This window comes from Papaver somniferum, unplaced genomic scaffold (assembly GCF_003573695.1).
Source record: "Papaver somniferum cultivar HN1 unplaced genomic scaffold, ASM357369v1 unplaced-scaffold_99, whole genome shotgun sequence".
Classification (NCBI taxonomy): domain Eukaryota; kingdom Viridiplantae; phylum Streptophyta; class Magnoliopsida; order Ranunculales; family Papaveraceae; genus Papaver; species Papaver somniferum.
In genome coordinates this window covers 1,383,864-1,411,203 of record NW_020653081.1, presented here as the reverse complement: position 1 = coordinate 1,411,203, position 27,340 = coordinate 1,383,864, and the positions used below count along the sequence as shown (strand labels likewise).

Below are 27,340 nucleotides of genomic sequence, written 5' to 3'. Positions count from 1 at the left end.
TGATTTTTTTGGTTGAAGACCACGCCGGAAATTGTTTCAGAATTGGGGAAATCTGTTGCCGGCATGGAAATAGTATGAATATTGTGCCGGTTCTGGTGGTGCCGGCGTGGTATTCATACTACGGGTGTTCCGGCACCAAGCTTTTTCAGAGAAGAAATGGCGGTTTCAAAAGAAAAATAAAAAATTCGACCCTTAGCAGCATTACCTGTGTGTTGGGGTTGCTTGTATGTTCAACATGTTTATTTTCTTGGGTTGGTTCTTCAAAAAACACTTGATGCTCACGAAAATCATGATCCAAGGGTGTTGGTTCATCATATAATTCCAATTGTGAGTTGTTATCATTAACCGAAGATTGAATATATGATTGTTGTTGTAGTTGCGTTAAAGATTCAGCAGCTGCAATTCTCTCGTCACAATCATTTTCCATATTCACAAAAAAAAATCCACCCAAAAATATTTTTCCCTCCTTCTACTCTCACCTCCCTCACACAAATTCAAATAAAAATACACACTAATCTATAAACCAAATACTTAAGATTTTACTAATTATTATTAACCATTAAACCTGATTAGTGAGGGTTAGATTAGGAATTTAAAAAATAATTACATAAAGGGTGACCTAGATTTGATATTTGGATCCCTATTTTGTCATGTAGCTATATCCCCAATCGCGCGTTATTTTTATTAGGTATTGTATTTATTTTTGTAATAAAGAAATTTGTTTTTTTATGTATGTTAATGTGTTACATTAGTATGCGAAAATTATAAATAAAAAGACCTTAAAATGTATGATAAGAAACTTTAAAGTTTGCGTTACAGGAGCTAAAAGAATTAAAAAGGTAACAATAAAATTTTAATAAGTCTGATAAAGTGATCTTATTTACTTATTAAGTTTCGAAAGTCATACACATCTCAGAAAAATATCTGGGACGAATTGGTGTAAGAGAGTGGAGGATCCCCTTCTTTTACCATCCCAATGCTGGTGGATCGCACTTTCAACCGCTGGATCATTTCACAGGAGAATATCTTAGATAAATTGGTGTCATTGTAGTACAATGCTAAAGTTGTTGGGTGAAGGGTGAAGATACTAGCGATCTGCGTTCGGAACTCGTCAGCACCGTGGTGGGGAAGATTTTAAAAGAAAAACGTAGAATTACCGATTTTAATATGTGCCTGGTAAAGTGTTACGTGTAAAGAAGCATGTGAAGTTCTTTATCCAATATTCATGCGGGAAAACGAAAAAAAGTATACTCTCGCACTGCTGATGCATTTTTGATTTAGCAGAATCACAAACCAATCATTTAACAGATGGTTGGTTGTGATAATACTTGCAATAATCTCCGTTAAATGAAAAACTCTCAAATTAGCTAGATTGATTAAATGTCCTTCAGATCTTAAAATGGTTGATTAGTGATGATGTTAGATCAAAATTGCTCGAGAAATGCGCGAGCAAAAAAAAAAATCCGCGAAATTGTCAGATGATAAATTCTTTGCAACTTTCTTAGAACAAAATGCATCTCAAGACTCGTATAATGTACAATTTTAACTGTGCATTCTTTCATCGAGACGATTACAATATCGCACCAATCAAAAATTAAAATCATTTGACATAAATTACAGCGAAAGAGAGAAGCAACAATGCAAAATTTATGATCAAGAATTTCATGAACCCTTTTGTGGAAAGTATTCAGTTATAAATCTTGTAACTTTCTTCGACCTTGTTACAAGTCCCCCAAAATTGTTCCATTTTTCTCCCATGATGTGGCACCATCTAAAATCTAAGGCTCAAAAACCATTTAGGTAAGCCGTTGGTGACCAAGGGGTAAGTGAAACGTATTGGGGAGAAATACTAGATTAACCGCCGGTACAATGTCAAGGTCTATTCCGGCTTTTACTATAGGTGAGACCCGTTTCTCAAAAACTGCCTACCCTACTAGTCCTGGAGAGAGGGGACACTCATTATGAGGGGTGAAATAGACTACAAATTCAACAGTTCTGGGAGAAATAAATTGGGGATAAAAATGAAGGACATCTAATATTTTCGAACTTCCATAGAAAAGAGGCGATTGAGATGAATCAAATACACATCTTACTATTAGAAACCATACTTCTTTATGGAAAGGCGAGTGAAAAGGCTCAAAAGCAAGAAGCAGAAATAAAAAACAGGTAATGAGACCAACTAGCGATAAGTTGGCTCCAGCTATTCAAGAAGACAATGGGGAAGGTGAGGAAATAAACATAGGATCTACCAGAGTTGGGGAGATATTGATGAGCTTTGCAAACTTAAAAATCCTTTTAATTAATGGAAATTCGAGGTTACAATGAATTTAAGATAGAAAATAAATGAATACAAAGTAACAAGAACATACCGTAAAACTAAAATACCGATAAATTCGACAAGAGAAAGAAAAGGATTATCGGAGCAATACAAATACAAGTATGAATAAAATCCGATTAAATTGGAGGAAGGATGATTTTTCTCAGAATTAAATTCCAACCATTTAGTTTGTTTCTTCTTTTTTAAAAAGATGTGCTCCCAAAATAGGATTGATTTGCTCAAATCTCTTGTCACTAGTGACGAAGATTTCATCGCCGGATTGATGATGAAGATTTTGTCACCGGATCTCGTTGTCGGAGACAACAAAGATGAAGATGTCGTTGTTGGAGCGCATCGCTAAGAACCGTCATTAAAACAAAGATAAACCTCAAAATAGTAGATAAAACCGCCGTAGTGGTGTAGATAAGTAGAAAACGTAATACTCCCTTCATCTCCTATATATATGGGGGGAAATAAATTCTCTTAGTATAAGAAAGTTTTTGGTTTTTATAAATTTTCCTAATTGTACCTGATTTACCCTCATTTATTCCAATATGAATATATCAAGAGTTTTCATCCCACTAAAATATTTAAAAATATAATTGTTCTTGAGAATTACTAAAAGCATTAACTAAATTTGTTAATATCATAGTACTCAATCACATTGGAAATAGATTTCCGCGTATATACAAGGACTACAATTGTTTACTTTTTCGCCTTATAATAGGGACGAAGGGAGTAACAACTAAGCCAAAACGGAGGGAGTAATAACTAACCTCGCGTTTTTAGGGGCCACTCAAAAGGATTTAGGGGCAATCAATTTATACCCATCCAAAGACTCTAGTTAAGGGGTACCCTATATGATATTGAAGTTACATAAATGCCCTTCTGGTAAAACCGTATAAAAACTAAATCAAAAAAAATTCTACTCATTTCAACTCTTCTTCTTCCAGTTTCATATCTTCCGATTGTGGAAGAAAAAAACTTTCCTCGTTCAACCGAAACATCGCCGCGAATCGTAAAATCAAAACATCGTCGATTCGTTTATAAAACAATGGATAAGGGAAATGAAACCCACAGACCAAGAACCAAAAATGTTGCTCGGGGTATCGATCCAAAGATTGGGATTTTAGCAAGAAATAAAGAAATTCTTGCTGCAAATGAAGAAGAACGCGAAGAACAAGTACCCGGCAATGTAGTCGGTGGTGGCGATTCCGATAGTCAAACACTTCGTCAACTTCAAATGGCCCCAATTAGGTAAGAATCTATCATTTTTGGTGTTTATTTCTCTTTAATTCGACGAATCGAGGAAAAAAAATTCTAGGATTTTCGGTTATTTATCCAGATTCGGGCGATATTCATGCTTACTTACTTCCGAATGTAGTCGTGTTCTTCATTTCTCAAGAACATCGACAGTATTCGGGAGAAATATTTGATGGTTATCGGTCGAATATTATTGGCCATATCTTCCTGGATACAAACTAGTAATAATCGGTAGTTTAATGAATTTTTTGGCTCCCGAATATATTTAAGTAGACACACAGTATTCGGAAGTACACTCACTATCGAATATATATATATATATATATATATATATATATTGAAAAAATCTCAAAATTTCTGATATAGGAAAAAATCTCATTTTGGGGCCAGTATTTATTCGGAAGACAATATAATGTTTTATACCTCCGATTGTGTAGGATAAAATTTTAGAGTTTCTGAACTCCAGTTGATGAATATTCAGTTGTAAACATGTTTAGTTATATTCCGATTGTTTTTCATTCGGAAAAAATATGTGTCTTCTTACTTCCGAATTTGTACATTCGGGTTATAGATGTGCACTTTGTCTTCCGATTGTGTAGGATGAAAAATTTACAGCTTCTGAACTCCAATTGACGCATATTCGGTTGTAAACATGTTTAGTTATATTTCGATTGTTTTGTATTCGGGAACAATATGTGTCTTTTTACTTCCGAATGTGTTCATTCGGGTTATATTTCCATACTTTGTCTTCTGATTGTATAGTTTGCAAATATTGTTCCTTTCTTTGTTGTTTAGACAAAGTCGAGAAAGGAGGAAGAAAGTGACAGCTAGTGCTAGGAGGGAAAGGAGCGCCAAAGATAATTCAAGTGCTCAACAAAGCTTACAAGAACAAAGCAGTCAACAAGGAGTGCAACCAAGTGCTGAACAAAGTGTAGAACAACAAGGCAGTGAACAAGGGGTGCAACCAAGTGTTGAACAAGCCTCTCAACAAAGTGCAGAACCAACTGCTCCACAAGTTACACCCCACCATGAAATTGAACCAGTTGATCCAGTGCCAAGAGTAGAAGAAGAAGGACAACCAAGTGGTACCCAAAAAGCCAAAAAAGGAAAAGATGGTGTAAAGAAGGATATTGCTAAGAAAGCATCACATCTTGTCCCTCAGCACTTGAAGAAGAAGGGTATTCTAGCAGGCTCAATCCTTGGGCTACCGGCGGATAGAGGAAAATTGCTATTTGGATACAAAGACTCATGGGCCAGAGAAATATACGAAACCGAGGTAGTAAAATTACTATTTTTTATTAATGTATTGTCTATGTGTTATATCGTAATATTTGTATTAAGTATTTTTTTTATGTACTTTAATAGGATCATCAAGATGCGGTCCGTCTACTCAAACCTACCGCCGCACCAACAAAAATGCTTGCGTGGCCTTTATCCGGTGAATGTGAAAGGTTCAAGTCAATTGTTGCCAACTCGGGGTTAGCTAATGCCGCCGAGAATTCATTGTTGGAACATGATCGTGTGGCCATATCGGCGTTCGTGGAGAGAATGTATCCTGAGACCGATACTTTCCATATGCCGTTTGGGGAGATGACGATTACTCCGGATGATGTTGTGCAGATTCTTAACCTTCCCGACCAAGGCACAGCTGTGAAGTTTAACTACACAAAGCAGTTAAGTTGGGCACAACTTTATGCTCTAACTAAAAAGTGCTTAGGTTGGGATGAAGAGACAACAACAGAGTTTAGGAGGCATGCAAGTTACAGAACAAGACAGATCAACATTACAGCTTTGATGAATATGTTTCGAGGCACCTTGGAGAAGGAAAAGAATGGAACGTTAACTGATGAGCAAGTGAACCACGCTGCCACCGCATATCTCCTTTGTGTATTGGGATGTGTCATATTCCCCAATACTTCTGGCAACCGGATCGACGCCAACCTTATACAACTTTTGGATCCTCTCCATGAAGTCGGTGACTATTCTTGGGGCACGGCATGCCTAGCATTCTTGATGGAAGAGTTGAGAAAGGCTTCGAGGCTAGGAACCTGCCAAGTTGCCGGGAATGGCTCTATTGCAGGTTTTTTCTTTAACTCTATAACTCACTCTATAGTTATTCGTAGACAATACATATGATGCATATCCATAACTCCAAATGACGCATATTCGGTAGGAAATTATCCATCTCTTTTCCCGAATGTTGGTTATTCGGTGGTTAGGTACTTACTTTTGTTTTCCGATTATATAATCGGAAATATTCTTTTGATATTAGAACCGAATATACAGGCCAGAAAAACTATAGGTTACTGAACTCCAAATGACGCATATTCGGTAGGAAATTATCCATCTCTTTTCCGAATGTTGGTTATTCGGTGGTAGGTACTTACTTTGTTTTCCGATTATATACAATCGGAAATATTCTTTTGATATTAGAACCGAATATACAGGCCAGAAAAACTATAGGTTACTGAACTCCAAATGACGCATATTCGTTAGGAAATGATCCACCTATTTCCGAATGTTGGTATTCGGTGGATAGGTACTTCAGTTTTATTCCGATTAATATTTGGAAATTACTACCGAATATACAGGCCAGAAAAACTATAGGTTACTGACTCCAAATGACGCATATTCGGTAGGAAATGATCCATCTCTATTTCCGAATTTGGTATTCGGTGGATAGGTACTCAGTTTTATTTCCGATTATATATAATCGGAAATAAAGTTTGGAAATTACTACCGAATATACACAATCTATTTACTAAAACTTGGTTTCTTATGTATATAGGCATGGATCTATGACCACTTCCCTATCCTGAAGTTGGCCGGAGAGAACCCGGGGTGGTGCAAAGGTACTCCTAGAGGAACAAAGTATATATTTGAAGACAACCGTTCTAGGAAAAGAGCAGCAGTTGATTCGCATGAGGGAGATTTTGGACCAATTGAAGGCCTCGGACGTATGCTTTGATCCATACAAGGAAGATCGATCCAGTGGGCATATAAATGTTCGGTCGGACTTGTCCCTTTATTTTGGACCATTGTGGCACCCCACAGGATATGTGATGTATAACCCCTCTAGGGTGATGCGACAACACGGGTATATACAACACAACCTGTGGAGAAAATGGGGGATTACTACAAATTGGAGTTGGAGTTGTGCTCTTCTAGTGGTGATAATCTCACGATTGTTCACACAGGCCCACCTACTGTTCTTGATAACTGGGATAAGAGGAATGACTTCATTATCGACACTGGTAGACGAACCACCCGAGGTGATGAAAATTCTCCAGACTATATGAGTTGGTATAACAAGGTATCACATCCTTTGGTTATCCGTGAAATCAAATCCAACACTACTGCGGCGGGTTCAAGTTATAATTGTATCATCAAAGACAAACCAGCTGGTTATGATAGACTGGTGCGTGTTTTATATTTTTGTTCATTTTATATTATTCCTATAAATCTTAGGTAATTACCGTTTGATGTTATGTCATTACGTATAAAAAACAGGTGAATAGGTTCAAGCGTGTTTCCAAAATGTTAACTGCATGCCTGAAGAGCGGAGATCCCATGCCAGCTGAGAAGATCAAAGAGGCTAGAGATCTAGTTGATAATATGGATAACGAAGATTATGCTGCCCAGTTTGGGGAGAAAGTCACGAAGAGGCATCAGCCCAAGGTGGCAGTATCAAAGACGGGTAAAAGAACTCGAGCTTCATCGAGCGCTGAAGCTGCTCCAACTGAAGGTGCTCAAACCCGTGGTCGTGCAGGACTGGGAGGTAGTCACGGTCGTAAAGTAAAGAAGAGCAGATAAATGACAATGATTTTTGTTGTACATTCGGAAATTTGTTTGGGTAACTAAGTTAGACAAGTTCAAATGACAATGATTTGTGTGGTATATTCGGAAGTTTTGGTAACTAATTTAACTTCCGATTATTTCAAAGACAAAATTTGAAAAGTATAAGTTTTTCCAAATTCTGATTTTTGGGCCATCGTACATTCGGAACTTTACAAAAAACCTATCCTCCGAATATCACAAGTTCAAAACAAACCACGCCATGGCTCCAGGTGGTTCCAAGGGCCAATATTGAAGGTTAGACAGCCCATATTCGGAAGTTTTGGTAACTAATTTAACTTCCGATTATTTCAAAGACAAAATTTGAAAAGTATAAGTTTTTCCAAATTCTGATTTTTGGGCCATCGTACATTCGGAACTTTAAAAAAATATCCTCCGAATATTACAAGTTCAAAACAAACCACGCCATGGCTCCAGGTGGTTCCAAGGGCCAATATTGAAGGTTAGACAGCCCATATTCGGAAGTTTTGGTAACTAATTTAACTTCCGATTATTTCAAAGACAAAATTTGAAAAGTATAAGTTTTTCCAAATTCTGATTTTTGGGCCATCGTACATTCGGAACTTTACAAAAACCTATCCTCCGAATATACAAGTTCAAAACAAACCACGCCATGGCTCCAGGTGGTTCCAAGGGCCAATATTGAAGGTTAGACACCCATATTCGGAAGTTTTGGTAACTAATTTAACTTCCGATTATTTCAAAGACAAAATTTGAAAAGTATAAGTTTTTCCAAATTCTGATTTTTGGGCCATCGTACATTCGGAACTTTACAAAAAAATTATCCTCCGAATATTACAAGTTCAAAACAAACCACGCCATGGCTCCAGGTGGTTCCAAGGGCCAATATTGAAGGTTAGACACCCATATTCGGAAGTTTTGGTAACTAATTTAACTTCCGATTATTTCAAAGACAAAATTTGAAAAGTATAAGTTTTTCCAAATTCTGATTTTTGGGCCATCGTACATTCGGAACTTTAAAAAAATTATCCTCGAATATTACAAGTTCAAAACAAACCACGCCATGGCTCCAGGTGGTTCCAAGGGCCAATATTGAAGGTTAGACATCCCATATTCGGAAGTTTTGGTAACTAATTTAACTTCCGATTATTTCAAAGACAAAATTTGAAAAGTATAAGTTTTTCCAAATTCTGATTTTTGGGCCATCGTACATTCGGAACTTTACAAAAAATTATCCTCCGAATATTACAAGTACAAAAAAAAATTGTTTCCTGGAACCAAACAACACCATAATCGGAAAGAAAGTTGACTCATAACATAACCGAATATTACAATCGGTAGGTTGTTTAACAAAATAATCTACCGATTTCGTATAATCGGCTAGTTTTTATATTAATAATACTCCGATTACATCCATTACATAAAGTTCAAACGGCCTTAACCTTACAATTTCGTCAAAAGCACCTAAATCCATACTCCTAATTGACCATAAAAGTATTAAAACAGATCATAACTTCCAGTGACCATAGAAATTGTCCCTCTTGATTTTGTAGCATCCTTCATGTTCAAATCGTTTCCCGTAGAGGTCCACATACCGGCGATCCGCAAGATTTCTCTGAAATTACGAATGAGTAACAAGTTAGTACTAACTTTTGTTAATGTGAGTTGGAGTTACAGAGATACTTACTCGTTTTCATACGTCCACCAAGGAAAAGCGTTCCTAACAAACCGTTCCTCATCTTCAAGTTTGTCAATCTCCTTATCGAGCGCATTCTTTCTCATCTTAATGTCATTGGATGATCTTCGAATTCGATTACCATCTAAGGCCTCAAATACCATTAAGATACGGTTCCATATCTGCTCTTCGGATTCCGATTTGTGGAGCTTGTGAACACGATCATGAGCAGTTACCACAACCCACGCTCTATAAATAGCACAATCTTCTTCGGCAAAAGCAATATCCATGTTTTTTGTTATGAAAATTAAAACTGAAGAGAGGAAAGAGTTTGGTGCAATTGGGGTGATAGATATGAGTTTCTTCATATAGGTTTAGGGTCCAACGACTCTTTTTGTTTTTCCCAAAAACTCCAACGGCTAATTTGACGAAAGTTGAATGTGGAGAAACCAATAATCGATAGGTATTGTATTTAACATATCTACCGATTATGGTAGCTTTCAAAATTTGAATTTGGGGCAACTTATAATCGGTAGGTTTTGTAATATATTTAACTCCCGATTAACGCTGCATCCAAAACACGAACCAAGTGGTTATGGCTGGCTGTGTACACTCCCGATTAATGAACACATATCATTCTAATACTGCACCGACTACAATCGGAAGTCTGAGAAATATTTTGGCTTCCGATTGCAATCGGAGGATAACAATGTTATCATATCCTCCGAATATATAAGGGTAATTTCGCCATTACGAATTACGCGAGATAAGGGCTGGCTACATTTTCCCTTTGGGTGACCTTTTTTGTTTTATTGTTGGCCCCTAAATCCTTTCGAGTGGCCCCTAAAAACGCGAGGATAACTAAGCCAAAACTACTAACCTAGAAAGCAAAAAATAATGAAGAAATTTGCTCTGATATTCTTTTACCCATATTTTTTCTACAACAAATCCATCACTAGCAGCCCTTTTTTGCTCTGATACGGTCAATCCAGTGATGGTTTTGTTAAAGAAGAAATACGAGAGACATGAGAGAGTCTCTAAAAAAATTAAGATGTTAGTTGTCATTTTCATCTCTTTTCCCCCAAGGAGATGTAAAGTATTTTCATCACAACTAACTATTAAACATATGAAATCCATAATCGAATGGTTAGCTATGATGCATTAATACTGCTGGATCAAAATTTATTCGAGTAGCACACAATCAATTTTTTCCTAAAGAAATACCAAATTTTTATCAACAAAAACAAACACTGCCGATATTACCATCCCAATACCTAAGGTAGGGGAAAGTCCCAGACAAGTATACATTACTCTCAATACGGAAATCTTTAGCAATACCCAGGGTATGTGTCGTTGCACCAACAGGAGTATTCATTGGATTCAATTCAACAAGGATATACTGTCATCCTCTGTATTCCTATCAAAGTAAAACCGTGTTTATTCGGGAGTAATTAACCCTAACCAGTCCGAGAAGGAATAAACCTAGATCATTGCATTGTAATTTGGAGTAAAATTTAAAACACATAAAAAATTAGGATACGAGATGAACACACTTTTCTTGTGAGCTGTGACAAGATTGTGGAGCATACAACTAATCAAGGTCAAGGATCTTCCTCTTGAAAAAGTTTATCTGCTGAAACTGGTGGTTCCTTTTATAAGCCTCACTTTGGTCGGTTCTCAGCAGTCAAGAAACGAAGTGAAGCTTACCGAAGAAAACACATGCTTCATAGATTTTGAAGAAATTGGAAAGTCTAGAGATACCACTAAACCTTTCTCCGATTCTTCTTCCAGACACTACAAAATTCATGAGATACATGTATCTAAATGAAAATAAAGCAAAAAGAAACTCCTGTATCAAATCCAGAACTTTGAAACTGATAACAACATTGAAAGCCAAACTATAGATAAAAAAAGAGAATAAAGGAAAAACAAATCAAAATACAAAAGAGAAACATAAGAAAATGTCACAGAAAAGCCAAACCAACAACCCATGGAAGAGGATTGCTAGCATTAATATCTGCTTCGATCAATCTTGGGAGAGACAGTGCGGCCACTATGCAATATTGGTTTGTAAAAACCTGCACAGCCACCAAAGTTTCCATTGTCTTTGCTCCCCTACTTTGATTGTAAACCCTAAACCCCTATTTATAACATACATGATTGTTTCTGTTTCCCATATTTGCCCTTCGTCTAGATACTAGGCATTCAGCTGGGGCGGCGCATTAGCCTACCGATATGAGCTTCCTTTTAACGAGTTCGCCAATCTACAAAGTTTTATCGGCCTAGTAAAGCCATCATATTGTCACCGGGAATGGATAGCTTAGCTCCACAACAGGAACTTCAAATGAGCTCAGTGCAATGCACATCCTTGGTAGGGCCATAGACACGTCTGGAATGCCACAATATCAAAGATTTGTGTTGTTTTTGGTTAGCTATATAGACGCGAAAACTATAAAGCTACAGACGGCCTAATATGACAGGCAATAAGCTGTGAACAAGCATTTTCTCCTCAATTTCAAACCTCTTCCAGAATTAGCTAAAGTAGAGTCTTAAATTGCCCAAAACAAAAGTGTATTCGAGGATGAGTCTATACGTGATATTATCAGATATGTCTATACATTATATGGAAATTTAAAAGTACTTTGGAAGGGCATTTTGTAAGCCTAGAAACAGCAAAATCCAAATTTCATGAATATTACTCCCTCCGTTCTTTTTTAATAGGCTAGTTTCTATAAATAAAAATTTCAAAAAAATAGGTCAGTCTCCTAAGTGGAAAAGTCAAATGTTATTTTAATTTTTTGGGACCATTTTTATTAACTTCTTTTGACGACAAATATCATGGAGACCATTTCACTTCACTTCTTTTATTGACAAGTGTCATGAGGACTACTTTCAATAATTAGTTCTCTTAATTTCCTTAAATTTCGATAAAAATAAAACTGGCCGTATCAGATATGTTTATACATGATATAATTATGAAATATTGATATAATATAACAAACGAATTGGAAGGAAGCTGATTTACATCATCCACTTTTATCTCTCACAACAAGAAATTAAGAGATAAAAATGAATACAGCCAACCATTGTCATGCCGAAATAAAAATGAATACCACACAAACCACTTGAAGGAAAAAGGAAAATAACAAATGGCGAACAATATAAATAAAAAAGTAATAAGAAAATGAAACCATGTCTTCATAGGGGCAAAAATGAAGACAATGTAAATGGTAAACCTGGAAGCATGAAAAAGAGAAGAAAATATCAGAATGAATGACAGAAAGGAAGAAGGCTTGGTTTGCTCAGAAATTATCATGGCTTCTACATGCTATAAATTTGATGCCCCTTCTTTCTTTGAAAAGAATCTATAATCTCGAGACCCCAGCCGAGAAGATACGAAACAACTAAAAGAAAATCTATATACCTTTTTTGTGGGCCACGATCTCGGTTTGAGGTTGATCCACATTTTAACTCCCACTTTACGAGCACAACAAATCACTATTAAGTGCAGGGAATCCTATATCTCTGAAATCCACCAGAAAGAATCGAAGAAAACAAGCTGCGCATGCTGCCCTGGAAATTTGTCAACTTTTTGGTGCAAAAGCAGCCAACGCATTAGCATGTGTAGGTGAAAGATTGCTCAGAATGGGTTGCATTTGATGACCGTAGAGGGATATTAAGTGAGCGAAAGTCCTGCCAACTAGAGCTTTAACTTCAGGTGTCTCAGCAGGAGACACCACAACTTGCGCAAAAACATTGACCAAATCAGGGACAAGAGGCAGGATCTGACCAAGTTTTGATATTAGTGAGCAGAAGAATATTAATAATTTTTTTTATCATAGTATAGTCAATGCTAGAAGTGCAAATTTTTGAACGGATGTGGTGGGCACACGCTCCATGTAATCGGAGAAGTTTGATTTTGTAGAGCCAACCTAAAAGGGAATTCAAGTCTCCACTGCTCAAAAGGTTGGCTCTTCTTGACCAACGTCACGTGTGTACCCAGACGATTGTGCATGTCAAAGACCCACAACAAAAATGTAATGGGACTTTACGGTTCGCATTAGCATCCCAAGACAGCTACTGTGGTCAAGGGGGGACTGGTAAAACCATACTTGGTCCAATATAGCAAGCATCTCAATCATACCTGGGGGTTTGCTGTAAAAACAAGATTACAGATGCAGCTATACACAGCCATTGACTCCTCTTGATCCTCTTTCAGTGGCAGGGATTTCAGGAAAACAGGGAGAACCTGAAAGTTCTCAAAAAGTTATGGATGACATTATTAATATAAAATTAGATACAGCCGCGAGAATATAGCAGAAGCTGCAAAATTTTAACCTGATTCAAAGGTATACAATCAGGTTGGACCATTATCATCCTTGCAATTGCACCAGCTGCATTATCTCTGACAGCATAATCCGGCTCAGAATCTCCAAACATTGGGTATAGCCCACGAAGTACATCACCATAATATCTGGTATTTGATGGAAGGATCAACTATATGTATATAATGAAGACTAAAGAGAAGTTGAAACCTGAACACACTTGTTAACTGTTAAGCACATATTAGAGATCTGAGTCTCCTGTAATCTTGTGACCTCGAAGGACAGGAACACCTGAGACATAGAAAACAAAGGAATAGAACATACCAAAACTAATATTTTCTCCACGGCGAAGTTGCTATAAGACCTTAAATATTAAAAAAAACCCAGATATCAAATCATCAAGTTATTAATTTGAAAGGATACTTCAAAGCTGGCTCCCCACCATTTTTGCAAAGCTCCCCCACACAAAATGCTGCATTCCTCCTGTTAGTTGCTTCAGATGATACTAGTTCTTTCAGGACCAAGGGCATCAGCGTCTGAAAAATGAAACAGTTTGTAAAAAGGAAAACAGAGAAAGAGGTTCAAGTGCCCCTCTTTGTTTTTAGGAGGTGGGGGCAAGTTATGGGGGGTGAAAAACAGAAAGCACATAGAAATCCTTACATCAACGTAAGCAGCAATTGGAGCACCCATTGCCTGAGCAACTTCTGCAAGGCAAGCAACCACCATAGTCCGATCTGGTGGAGGCCGTACCGATTTCTGCTCAAAAAGATACACAGATAAGGAATGCCAGATATGAGGAATTAATATAGGTCATAAAATTTCCCTGGAATTAGTACACCCCACATACCGCGAATTTCATTAAAGGTTCAAACAACTTCGGAAAGATTGGTCCAAAATGAGGTCCCATGGACTTTGCAAATGCAGGTAAGAGGTCAGATACAGCATCCATAAGTACGTCATCATGATCAGTGTCGAGTTCATCTTCACTATCAGAATCTACTTGCTGACAGGCTGATTTTTCTTGAAGTAGTACCACGGTTGCATCAACAAGCTGAGCCATATCTGTTGGTCACATCAGATAAAAACTCCAGCTCCAGGAAAAGCTTATTTTAATCTAATACCCCAAATCATGTACTTAACGTCATACTTACAAGGCTCAATAGCCATGTATCCGCAATCCTTGATTATGTCAGCTACACTTGTGCATGCTTGGGCAACAACTTCCTTATCATCATCGTCGGTCATCGTCTTGATGTAAATATTCATTACAGTATCTGCATATGATGATGCATAAATAAATTGGTAAAATAAAATAAAATTACTGTGTTGAAATTCATTTCTGAGCTAGATATCCAGTTCTTACCAAGAACTTCCCTAGCTTTTACTGGCCCTTCCTGGACAAAACAAAGCAAAACCAGAAACAAAATTTTAGGAACATTTTGTACCAAGAACCCAAGAGAGCAAGAAGTTATCTAATACGGTTGGAAGGCAAATAAGAACCGACCAAAAAGCAATTATCACATAGCACTAAGCTTCAATGAAATGGAATGACCAGTAGTGATAAAGGACGGCAATATTTTACTTTCCACTACAAGCTATCAAATGAAAAGCTTTGTCGATGGATCAAACAATATGGGTCTTCCAGCTAATGCAAATTGGCTAAATGAAGCCACTCATGGAGCAGAACTAACATGATAAGCTTGCAAAAGCATGCAAATAACACAATCTTGATCGATGTTTAACAGAAAAGGTTTTGAGAATTTGTACTTATACTCACATTATGTGACTGGTACACCATCTGTGCTGCTGTCAACATACCTGCATTTGACGTGGAAATAATTTTGAATCAGTAACCAGTCATAGATTCATATGCTCAACAAAAGGGAAATGCAAGAGTGTTGGAGGAAAAAATAATACTGTGCCAATCACTAAGATTTGAAAATAAGGGTAAAATGAACTTGATTTAAAACATTCAGATAAAGAGTGATAAAATGTATATATTCAGGTAACCCCTAAAGACCATATCATACATTGTACTATTTATGAGCAGGCAAATCATATACAAGAGGCCAAATAAAATGATGCCTAAAAAATGCCAGGGAAATTAAGGAAAAGCAGGAGGCTGGAATCCAAATTTACATTTCAAAGCCGTGATAGCCTGTAGACGAACATCTTCGTGGAAATAACTAGAATGTCTTACCACAATCTTCAGAGATTCCTCCAAATATCTTTAAACAATCAAAGAAGCCAAAATTTTGTTCACATAATAGTATCTGGACAAAATGAATTAATGAACACAAAAAGAGAGAAAGAAAAGGATACGGTGCATATGCACTCTTAGTATGTAAGGCAAACAAGCCAATGGCCTGAGTTGCTGCTGCCTTTTCATCCAAAACTCCCGTTCTTACACTAATATTGCGGACTCTTGGTTCATCATGGGCATCATCATCAGATGACACTCCACCAAACCCATTAATGTTCTCATCACCATCAGACTCATCAATAACCACTGAAGACCCATCATCAAGATTACACGACGCAAATGCCAGAGGTACAACATGTGGAAGGTACTGTTCAGTTTAACAGATAATATTTTCAGTGGCCTTCAACATGGAGGAAAGCAACTATTAAAGCATTGAGATAGTGGTATTCTTATACCAAAGAAAAGCATACCTGCACAAAACCATCATCCAGAATTTCAGCAACATTGCTGAAGAATCCATGGGTGTATTCACGAAGCTCACTGAACTCCAACGCAAAACCCTGAAAGGAAAATGAATCAACCAACTGAAGCAATTAAGTAATACCCAAAACAGAAGAGCGTTAGAGAAAATTACAGAAATTGCAGCTTCAATAAACGGGGGTAAGATGGGCTCCATCCTCTGTCTTCCAACTGCCATTGCAACTATTCCAACTAGCTCTGTAGCCCTTGCACGGGAACATAGGTCCTCGTCTTTGGAAAGCACCATGAAAATTTTCATCAACTCCAGAACCTTCTCGGCATATGGAACAAAGTCTTGCTCTGCCGCAACTGCTACTGAGCCAATAGCGGACTGCAGTATCGTTTATTATATCCAGGAAAAAAAGAAGTTAGCAATAAAAACATCAAACTAATAGTTGAACTGAACCCATTTTACAAAGCGTCTGGATCAAAAAAGAAAATAACTACGCACCATGCACGTCTCTTGAAGATTGCGAGCACTATTTTGGAGGGCTTGAAGCAACCTCCCCATCAAGGGTTCAAGGAAAGGAAGGATTTCTTCTCCCATGTTCTCACAAAATGCTGCCAAAGCATAGTATGACTTCTCCTGTAAAAAGATAGAGAAGAAGAGAACAGATATACATGTGCACACGTAAAATATCTAACAATAATCCATTCAAGCACTAATTTTTCTCCTATATTTACCTTCACTTCCTCAGATGCATCCTCAAGGGCATTTAATATACAAGGAAGAACGCTTTCATAATGAGATATAATCTCAGGCTGCAAATGCTCTGCAAATTGACCCAATGCAAATGATGCAGCACCTCTGATCATCTGTTCTTGATCCTTTAAGGCATTTAAGACAATAGGAAGAATGTGTTCCAGCTTATCTTTCATTAACTCGTAACAACCCTCTGAAATAACACCCAAGGCTGTCACAGATGCTTCCCGATGTTTGGGGTTTGGGCTTTGAATGTTCAGTGAAGAAAATTCAAAAACCGGTGGGAAAACAAGCTTTGGGATGTTTACAGCCATTGTATCAATAACTTCAGCAGCAGCTCGATCCACTGCAAGATCATCATCTTCATCTCCCTCGCCTGCTTCTGCAAATAAAGGGCACATGACTTGCAGTATTGGGATAACTAACTTGTGTTTCTTAAGGGAAGTCGGTTTATACTTTGCAAGCCATGAAATAATCTGAATAGCCTGTAAGATTAAAAAGAACATAGAAACTGGGTCAAGGGATCTACAATCTATAGTTAAAAGAGTAAAGACGAATATGACATTTTGTTCAATGCTCTGTCGTTACCTGATGCCGAATACTTGGTTCCAAAGTTTGACTTGAGCAAACTTCAAGAGAAAACTCTACTATAGATTTTACAGATTCTCCAAGAAGAGGTGCAGGAGATTCAATGACTTCATCAAAAATTTCAAATGCAAGTGATGCAACATCTTCTTCACCATTGGCAAGACATTGTCGCGATACATTCAAGATGCAGGGAATAAATTCTCGAAATTTTACCTACAAAGGAAAAATAACAAAGCAGATAAAGAAAGTGAGAATCCTCTGTCAAAAACGAAGTTAATTTGTCACATTACAGCAACCATGGCTGAAAACAAAGGAAAACTCTATCTCTATAAATCAAGATTCAGATAATGCTACTAACACATATTCCTACCTATACTCCATGACCACTACACCAAAACCTGGGCCTAGCCACATATGGAATCAAGACAAACATATTGAGAAAATCATTATCTATCGAAAATATAAAAGCAGTGCCAACAAAAGTGTGACCTTGTTATATGTGAATGGCGTGTAAGTGTAGCAGCAACACTAAACCTTTTTATTTAATGAATCAACCACCACATACCCTTTATGATAAAAAAAAATAAAAAAAACACCACAACAGAAGTGTGACCTTGTCATATGTGAATGGCGTATAAGTGTACCAGCACCATTAACCTTTTATTTAATGAATCAACCACCAGATACCCTTTTTATGAATCAAGTTCACAACAAAACAGAAAACATAAAGCTAGTTAAAGTAATGCCAAAGGCTTAAATCCTCATATTGGCTGAGAGCAAACCCAGCACAGCATCCAACTTCCTCAAGGTAACCAAGCATAAATACAAATTTTCTCATGGTAGACGGATTAGGAACAGTAATTCTATACAACGAGCACCCCTAACTTTCAGACATCAGTTTGAATATATGTGCTGCTTGACAAACAGAATAAGCTAAATATTATACCCCATAATAACAGGGGAATATAAGGCTGCATAGTAAAGGTAGTAAGATAAGCTGCGGCATGGAGATGAGACCCCAAATCATCCAGTTTGGGGCAACAAATATACATTTGAAAGAAGAGATATTGCCCAGTAGCAATGAGGCAGTTACACTTATAACTTACCACTTCACTCCCATCATGGACGAACTCTAGAAAGGACCCTACTGCCCTGAAAAAGAAGAAGAAAAGAACATCAATGAGAGAGGTATATCAACAAGAAACAAGCTTAGGCACGATATTCTTTGCCGATAAAAAAGAAGAACTTATCACTTGTCATGTAACAGGATGAAGTTATTACTTGAGAGCAGCGACTCTGACTCGTGTGCTGGTCTCATCTTGAAGACGCTTTAATAGTAGAGATTGCAGTTCTGAAAAATGTGCTTGAAATGTATTTCCAATCGTTTCGGTTAAAGAGCTGAATAGGATTAATGCCACCTGGAAGAATACCATAATCGAAGATAAACCTGTTAGTAGTCAACTTACACCTGAACGAAAATACCTAAGGACAAAACTAAAATAATGCAAACTATACCTTCGCATGCCTGACAAACAAAAATGAGAGGTAGGCATCATTTAAAATGCCAAGACACTAATAACATCTTCGAAGAGTTCAGATATTATCATTAAACATCAACTTGAGAATCTAAATGAACCAAGCACACTACTATGTACAACAGTGAGCACAGATCCATGTCTTACATGGGTGTATAAAAGTGCACGAACGAACGTATTAAGTACAATTACTGCATGTAAATTATTTACTAAAGTATTAAATTACATCCTCCTAAAACTATACTTGAACTATCAATTATGTGGACATCATTTCAACCTTATGTATTGATATAAAGACTATTATGTAGGAATCTCAATTATAATTTTCGGTAAATGCACGAATTTGACCATCACTGATTAACTTGTCAAACAATGTTCAACAACAATGTCATTGTTAGTTCCAGTTGAAAAATACAAGTGTAGCTAAAGCCAGTCCCATTAAATTTTGAAAATAAATAAAAATACTTACTTCTCTGTGATCTTCGTGAGGACTTTGAATGCATTGAAACAAAAACGGTAACAAATCCGACCATTCCCCAGTTGGTACAGCATACTTAGCAATGATACTGACCACATTCGCACTCGCTCGTCTTACTGGGGGACTACAAAAACAAATGATAAAAAGAATTAATAAAAAGAATCAATTATTGAAATAATAAGCTAATTGAATAATTTTCAATGGAACTAACCTGTGTTCAATAGTAATGCTTTCGATTAAAGAAGACTTGGCTAATTGACGCAACTGAGGAGTAAGTTTAGCCCAATGACCAGTAATTTTCTTCCGAAGAAGAACAGCAGATAGTTGTCTAACATTAGGTGTTTTAGCAGTTCTTAGATGATGAATCAAAGCTGGTATTACTTGTGGATCTTTTGCTAATCGTTTTATTTGATCTTCTGCTTGTCTTCTTGCATCATTATCTGGCATCAAGAATTGTATCAACAGCAATTCCAGTGACTGGGACATCTTCAATCGAAGACTGTGGATGATGAGGAAAACAAAAACCCTAAATTTGTGTTTGCTGTTGGTGTTTGGAGGCCAGGGTTTTGGTTTTCCTTTTTATGTGAAAAAAGGGAGAAGCGGCGCTAAGAAGACAGGTTTTTTTTAACACTCGCGTGACTGCGAATACTCTCAACTAAAATGACTAAAGGAGGCTCGTGAAGTTTACGGAATATCCACCTAATGGTTTTTTTTTACTCGGTAAAATATGTGTGAGTGTGGATTCGAACACATGACTCCTGGCTTGTAGACTTCAATGTGAACCGATTTTAAAATTATTTGTGAAAGGTGATATCCACCTAATGGTTATGGGCTGCATTTGGGGATCTCAGGGGGAATCCTTTTTCTTTTTACTAGGGTATGACTCGTGCCGTTAGGCTTTGATTACCACACTTTGGTGTATGACGCAATAATACTGGTCATTTATCTTTTCCATTATTTTCTTTTGGTGTATGACGTAATAATACTGGTCATTTATCTTTTCCATTATTTTTTTTAAAAAAATAATCGTAAATAACTGATATTTAGTAATGGCTCATTTATCTTTTCCATTATTTTTTTTAAAAAAATAATCGTAAATAACTGATATTTAGTAATGGCGTTTCCATGCTGATGGTTATTAAGTTTCGTATAACTTGATAAGAAGAGTTAGGAGAATAATATGGTAATAGATAACCATAAACAAAAACACATTTATTGTGTATCTGTAACTACTTTCGGAAAAGTGAAAACACGGTATATTTGATAAGCAAAAATCCAATAACATAGTCCAGCCGTATTGTAGATTTGTTTCCCCTGAATGTACATCTTGGTTTCTCATTCCGTTAGAACAGCAACTATGAAAGTTCGTAATTCATTAAACACTGTAGGTCGACTCCTTATTGAATTGCTAAAATTTTGAGAAAAAATCTTAATAACCTACAAAATGATGTGACTAGAGGGTAATCTAAAGGTTTATATTTTTTTCTTTTTCACATTACTGTGGTTGTGAATCTGCAACAAAGCAAGAATATGGAGAAAAGGGAAGCTACGTGTATACGGGAACATAAATCGCTTACACCATAATACCGATACACTAATCAATTGACGATAATAGAGTTCTAACCAGGTAGAGAACATAAATTTGTTTTAAACCATGATACCAAGACCCTAATCAATTGATAATAGAGTTCTAAACATGCGGAAAATTTAAGAACCCGTAATGATTTTTGTTCATCAATATTGTTTATATTGGATTTAGCTAGAAATAATAATTGAAGGGTTATTTTGAATTCTTAAAATTGACTTTCATGGACTTCCAAAATCAAGCCTTCTGGAAGGGATTCTTATTTCCAAATCCTTCACCGTATTCTCCCTTCACCTTGGCCAGCATTATGGAGATGTTATTCTATCCATGTGTAGTATCATTCAATTGTTTAATGAATTTGCAAATTGTAGATATCCTGGTTCAACCTGGAAAATGAAACTTACATTATAAAATATCGACAACTTATACAGAGCAAAGGATTATGCTAAAATATCAAACAAAGATTACACAACCACCTCATGCATAAATCATTTAAGAAGCTCAAATCTTCATCCATTAGATGATCAACTACAACTTAATATATAATCCATACTTGGAAATCTTCACTCTACCATGGTAATTTTTGGTTCAAAAAAATGCACCTTTCCCTGTCATCAAAAGAAGATGGACCTACTGAAGTAAAAAGAGGGCCTAAAAAAATTACTCACCGGATAATCTATCTTTTCTCTTCTAATTCTTCCATGAGAAGGCGGACCTGCTGTTTTCCTAAATCGCAAATCTTCACCTGCAATAAAAAATGGAAAAATTGATATTATCTTTGATAAAAACTGATTTCCGTCACTGATGACAAAAACTATGAATTGATGACTTCGTTAGAGGAAGAAAAAGGCAGATATAATAGGAAAAAATAAGCTAAAATAATAACTGACTCTAGAAATTAGAACATGGAATTCAATAAGAAAAAAACTCCATGTCACTATTGAAAACCAACTTATGAGACATTTTGAATAGGCTCTATACTAAAGGTAGAGATTGTTTCATCGTGTATTAAGGGATGATAAATGAGTGGATCAAGTATTAAGGGATCTCCCATGGAAGATTAAGTCGTACTTTTACTCTGCAATCTACTGAGTAATATTATATAAACACTATTGGAAAACTCCAAAAATGATAGTTTTTATCTTACAAAAGAATGAATTATCAATAAGTCAAGACTTAAAATAAGAAACCATATAAAAAAACCAAAAACAATATTCATGAATCAAACAGTACCAAAATTTATCCAATTGTAGGTTGTATATGTTGTGCATGTTACTGCTAACAATAGAAATCCAAATGAGTCAAAACTGCTATATGCTATTATGATTCATGTGCTGCTAATATGCTATTTACAAATTCAGGGTCCATACTCCATATCATTATCTAACAGATCTTTTATCTAAATGTTAGAGTCGTGACCCATCTTTTCGTCCAAAGGAATACTGTACAGTAAATGGCGGGCTAATGACCTGTATCTAACTTATGAAGTAAAACTTTCCTAGATGTTCCCATAAAAACAGTACATCCCTGGTTATTGTATAGCCTCACCAGCTCGCATTAAGATTTAAGTTCAAGAAAAACATCCTTTGATCTTATGCATAATAGATTCTCCACTTTTTCTCCAAATTATAGATAAACCACACAAAAATGGCAAATCCATAACGAAAATGTTTTTTTTTACTTTTTTTTTTTACGCAGGTTTAAAAAAAACATTGCAAAATCAATTCGGGGTAAAAACGGCTAGGGACTTTCATAAGAGTTTCGAGAACTACCAAAATGGCGTAACTCAAACCAAAAGATTTCAAAAAATAAGATTGGTACCTTGATAATTCTTTATAAACTTCAATCACAATCCGCAATGGGTGGGAGTCTGGAATGATCCGATTATTGCGGAACAGATTAGCATGAAAACACCCCCAAAGAGAATCTTCAGTTTAGACATTGTAACACAGGTTATATTTTAGAAAAATAAATTCTTTATTTCATTAAAATTATTTGTAAAGAATGTTTAGTTAAAGAATAAGAAAAATTAGAGAGTGAACAATATTTTAATTCTTCTCTAATTTAGATAAAACTGAAGAGTAGAATAATGATGGATAGAAAGTATTACATAGGTACAATGCCACAAGTTAAGAAGAACCTCTTTATTTTGAGTACAAATGATTAAAGCTCCCAATAAAAATCAGCATGATTGTTATCTGCATTGTATGCATTTGAATTAGAGATCGAAACTACCTGCGTCAGTGATAAGAAATCAAGCAAACATCAAATGATGATGGAAACAGAACCCACTAATCTAAAGAACTTACTGGAGATTTTTCTAATGTTTTAATTTTTACGTTAATACATCACAAAAAAAAATCAAGTCAGGTGAATTCAATCGACATTAATATTAATACAAATATATACCAGATAGATGCTAGACAAATCTCCAAATATATCGTGCACCCACAAAAATATACAAAATCAAGATTAGAAGATTTTATCTGTGAAAGTACCAAAAGAAAAAACTCACCGAGAACCTTTTTAAGATATTGATGTTTTTTTAGGTCAATGTAGTAGAAAGGGGATCAGATAGTTGAAATAATGGTGATATCAATTTGTATCGATTCTTTCATAACACATGAAGAAATTAATTGATCGACGAGATTAGAAGAAATTATTGTGGTATTTATTTTTCGCCGTTACAGATGAAATACCGGAGAGAGAAGAAGCTAAAGTAAATTCCAATTTTAGGGCTAAGGAAATTAAGAATTGATTAGATGTTTCATCATAGGTATAATAGTGCCTTAATCTCGACCATCCTTTATACGTCCAAACTATAGATCTCCGTCCAACGTGTAAAACCGAATACAAAATTCAAACCTTTAATGATGGCTTAATTTGGACCGTTCTTTATATGTCCAAAATGTAGATAACCGTCCATATGGAAAAACACCACTGTCCCTTATAATATAGATTGATGATCCTCAAGTACTCTTAAATTCACATGATCCTATATTTTGGGAGACATTTTTCTTAAACGGAGTAATATATCTGAACTTAATATTTGGGGATATACTCGTCTTACAGTTTTCTAAATACCTATAAAAAATGAGCACGTCTTGAAACATCAAACCTCATCATCTACCAATCTTAATTTTAACGGTTAAAAATTTATTGATTTCGACGCTTAACGAAATAAGGTACAGTTTTTTTTTTGTTACAATTAGTTCATGTTAAGAAAAACTAAGTCAATTCTGATTTTTGTTTTTTCTTAACAAAAGAAGTTCAATTGCTTTAGTCCAATTGATTCCTGATAAGAGAAACTAAGTTAGTTTTGATTTTACTTTAGACTTATCAAAACAAGATACGATTAATCAAGTCTAACTGGTCCTTGATAAGAAAACTAGTTATCCAACTAAGTTTTGTCTTGTCTAATGAGGTACTATTGTTTTTGAACAATTGGATCCTGATAAGTAACTAAGTTAATTCTGATCTTAGTCCGACATATCAAATCAAAGGAAAATTTCTTCGGGTAATACTTTCCTTGTAAGAGACAAAAAAAATTTATCGGGATAGTTTTAGTGATGCTTATGAAAAATGGTATGTTAAACCTTTGTGCTTAACTCTTGTAAGTTGTATCGAGTTGTTATGAACTTGTAAGATCCTTTCGGTTTTGCTTATGTATTTTGTTTTTGTTTCTTTGTCATTTTGTGACAAAAAGGGGAAGATATATGAAGTATACGAGTGATTTACAATCACTAAGAAAGGATATATATGATGAAAAGTATATATCTAATGAAAGAGTAAAGCGTTGACTACGGGGTGGGGGGTGGGGGGAGACATATCATCATGTTGTATAGTATTACATACTACAAAATGAAATAACAAATATGTTTGAATTGAATATCTACCTAGCTTTTTTTTATGTGGGGGGTAACGCTTTTTGTTATTCAATTGCTTCAACAACGGCATTTATTTATGTGTAGGTTATTGTGATGTTGAAACTTGGAATATAGCGTATGAAGAATGAATTAAGAGACTGTTATGTAATATAATATCTTTATCTTTTAATTTTTGTATTTCCATATGTATTAGAGTTTTGTCACTAAAATTTATAAAGGGGAAGATTGTTAGAGCATTGCTCGATTGAACCCCAAAGCGTCGGTATGTAAAGATTGGTTGTCATATTTTTGTTTCAAAACTCAAGTTCGCTTGATTAGATTACTATAATCAACTTCGTTAGGTTATCCTAGGAAGTCTAGAAATGTTGATACATTAAAGTATTAATCTGATGACCTGGAGAATCCGAAGACGTAACGACATCAATGAACACATCATCCTTCTACTCGAGGTTAGTAATACGTTACTTTCAAGTCGTTTGAATTGAATATTTAACATGCGAAGTTATATATATGAAACTCTAGTATTAGAGACTCTATCATCTTATTGTGATCAAAGTGTCAAGGAAGAGTATAAAAGTTGTATCACAACTTTGGTATATTGAATTACGAAGTATAAGGCTTATATTTTGAACTTCATAATTACGACATAGACACTATCTTTGTAACTTGTTACTAGATTGTGTATTGAACATAAGATTGATTTTATACCTAGAAAATTATGTTTAACTACATGAGTTTAAGGAAGTAAACTTGTGAAACTTGTTTCGTAGTGAAAAGAATCAATGGGATTAGTGGTCTGATTCCTATTAGGGATATATAGCATGACCGATCCTTACCAATTGGGGATCTATAGCAGGACCGATCCCTATTAGGGTTCTCTGGAAGAATCGATCCCCTTGGCAAAATCCAATTTCCGGTTTCACATATTCTTTAGGGTTTGTATGATTTTCGTACTATGGGTTTGCTAAATAAGAAAATTCAAGATGTCGATATAGTGAGTAATTTGAACATGTGTAAAATATTATGTCACATTGTTCAAATATGTTATTTGATACGCAAGATGACAAACTGAAATATTTGAGAATCTTCTATTAAGATATTCAAATGTATATGTTTTATTTTTCTAGCAAGTAAAATATATCTCAGATGGATATACTAGTAAAGTATACTTGTAGACCAACTAACGTTGATGTCATCTATGAGGGATTTCGATATAACAGTTGAATAATGGTTGTTGCTTCTTATTGCATATTTTGAGAATATTTTCGGTTATGGAAATTCCCTGGTTTCCAAACTACCTTGGTATAGAAACAGTGGAGTTTGATCGTTTTACAAACTTATCCAGTGGAAGGCACTTCATTTTGTAATCATTGTTGTAGCCGACTAATAGTATTACTTATAATGATATATAGGAGAGTAGAGTAACCCAATTAGGCGAAATCTCTTACACCCGCTAGTTTAAAATACTTTTATGGTATTAAGAAGCATCTACATACATTGGTGGGAAAATAAAATTTGCATTGTTATTTTAGTTTTCGATTATTGATTTGATTGACTAACGGCTGTTAAACCTTGATTGCACCAAGTTTGATTACTCTTGAGATCCTTCTCTTCCGAGGTAAGGTCACTCAAACTGAATCAAGGGATCAACGGTGGTTCAGATCTATGTTTATTCTAACGTAGACTTGTGATCATCTATTGTTAACAGACTCCGTTTTGTGTATGATCGACCATAAGGAATCAAATTTATTTGTGCAGGTACATTGAAGACATTGAAGATTTGAAGACAACGAGATTTCTTATTGGTTTCTTATCTTTGTGATTTAATTAGTGCAATAGTTTGTCGGATGGGATCCGACTTGGTGTTGTTTATCTTTTGATAGACATCTTATTGTTAGACGTATTAGATCAACAAGCTGTCATTTGATGGTATTCTCCAGTATCCAAATCTAATAGTTTGTACACCTAGATATGGTTATCCCGGTAGATATAATAAATAAAGGAGTTAATTATCTGGCAGTTTGTAGAGCTAGATCTGGTTATCCTGGTAGGTATAATAAATAAAGAAGTTTATTAGAATAAACGGAAGAGCCTCTCTTTAACTTAACACAAATCTCTGATTTACTTCGTGAGATTAAGAGAGCAATTACCGAATACAGTACTTACTGTTTCAGAATACGATCCAAAGGAGTTGAGCGCAAGAAGTCTTCACGGCTGGTGAAGCAACTTAAGATATTAGACCCATCTTAGGATCCATTAGCCAGATTGGTTGTTGGCGCAGGGATACTGGGGAAACTAGGTAACTAGAAGTAAATTACTTGGTCTCAACTACACGAAACATTTAAGCATGCGCCTTAAATGGACATTAATGGTTAATCTACCTACTCCATAAAAATAAGATGTTAGAGCATTGCTTGGTCCAACCCGCCAAGCGTTAGTATCTCAA

At 35.7% G+C, this 27,340-nt stretch overlaps 1 protein-coding gene and 1 non-coding gene across 2 annotated transcripts; both read right to left on the bottom strand.

Annotated features, from left to right (window-relative positions):
* Positions 1–11,030: 11,030 nt before the first annotated feature.
* Positions 11,031–11,130, bottom strand: LOC113346537. Its single transcript, XR_003358543.1, has one exon. It is a non-coding gene; the product is annotated as a small nucleolar RNA snoR98 (small nucleolar RNA).
* Positions 11,131–12,026: 896 nt separating this feature from the next.
* On the bottom strand, positions 12,027–20,041 carry LOC113346416 (importin-4-like). The gene is made up of 21 exons (XM_026589949.1): positions 19,634–20,041; positions 19,414–19,546; positions 18,691–18,827; positions 18,516–18,561; positions 17,410–17,622; positions 16,803–17,306; positions 16,570–16,704; positions 16,234–16,449; positions 16,070–16,159; positions 15,719–15,966; positions 15,536–15,624; positions 15,174–15,214; positions 14,760–14,790; positions 14,548–14,670; positions 14,244–14,458; positions 14,057–14,152; positions 13,820–13,932; positions 13,410–13,545; positions 13,216–13,320; positions 12,496–12,856; positions 12,027–12,307 (listed from the first exon to the last, which is right to left on the bottom strand). Exons 1-20 carry the CDS (start codon positions 19,906–19,908, stop codon positions 12,656–12,658), a joined length of 3,147 nt encoding a protein of 1,048 aa, XP_026445734.1. The 5' UTR covers positions 19,909–20,041; the 3' UTR covers positions 12,027–12,307; positions 12,496–12,655.
* Positions 20,042–27,340: the final 7,299 nt, after the last annotated feature.

What these genes read in the sequence shown, in the direction of transcription:
- LOC113346416 (XM_026589949.1), bottom strand. Translation starts at nt 19,908, where the DNA reads ATGTCCCAGTCACTGGAATTGCTGTTGATACAATTCTTGATGCCAGAT. An exon ending in TTATTGAAGCTGCAATTTCT is followed by an intron (nt 16,160 to 16,233) that starts GTAATTTTCTCT and finishes TTTTCCTTTCAG; the next exon opens with GGTTTTGCGTTGGAGTTCAG. An exon ending in CAATTGCTGCTTACGTTGAT is followed by an intron (nt 13,933 to 14,056) that starts GTAAGGATTTCT and finishes TTCATTTTTCAG; the next exon opens with ACGCTGATGCCCTTGGTCCT.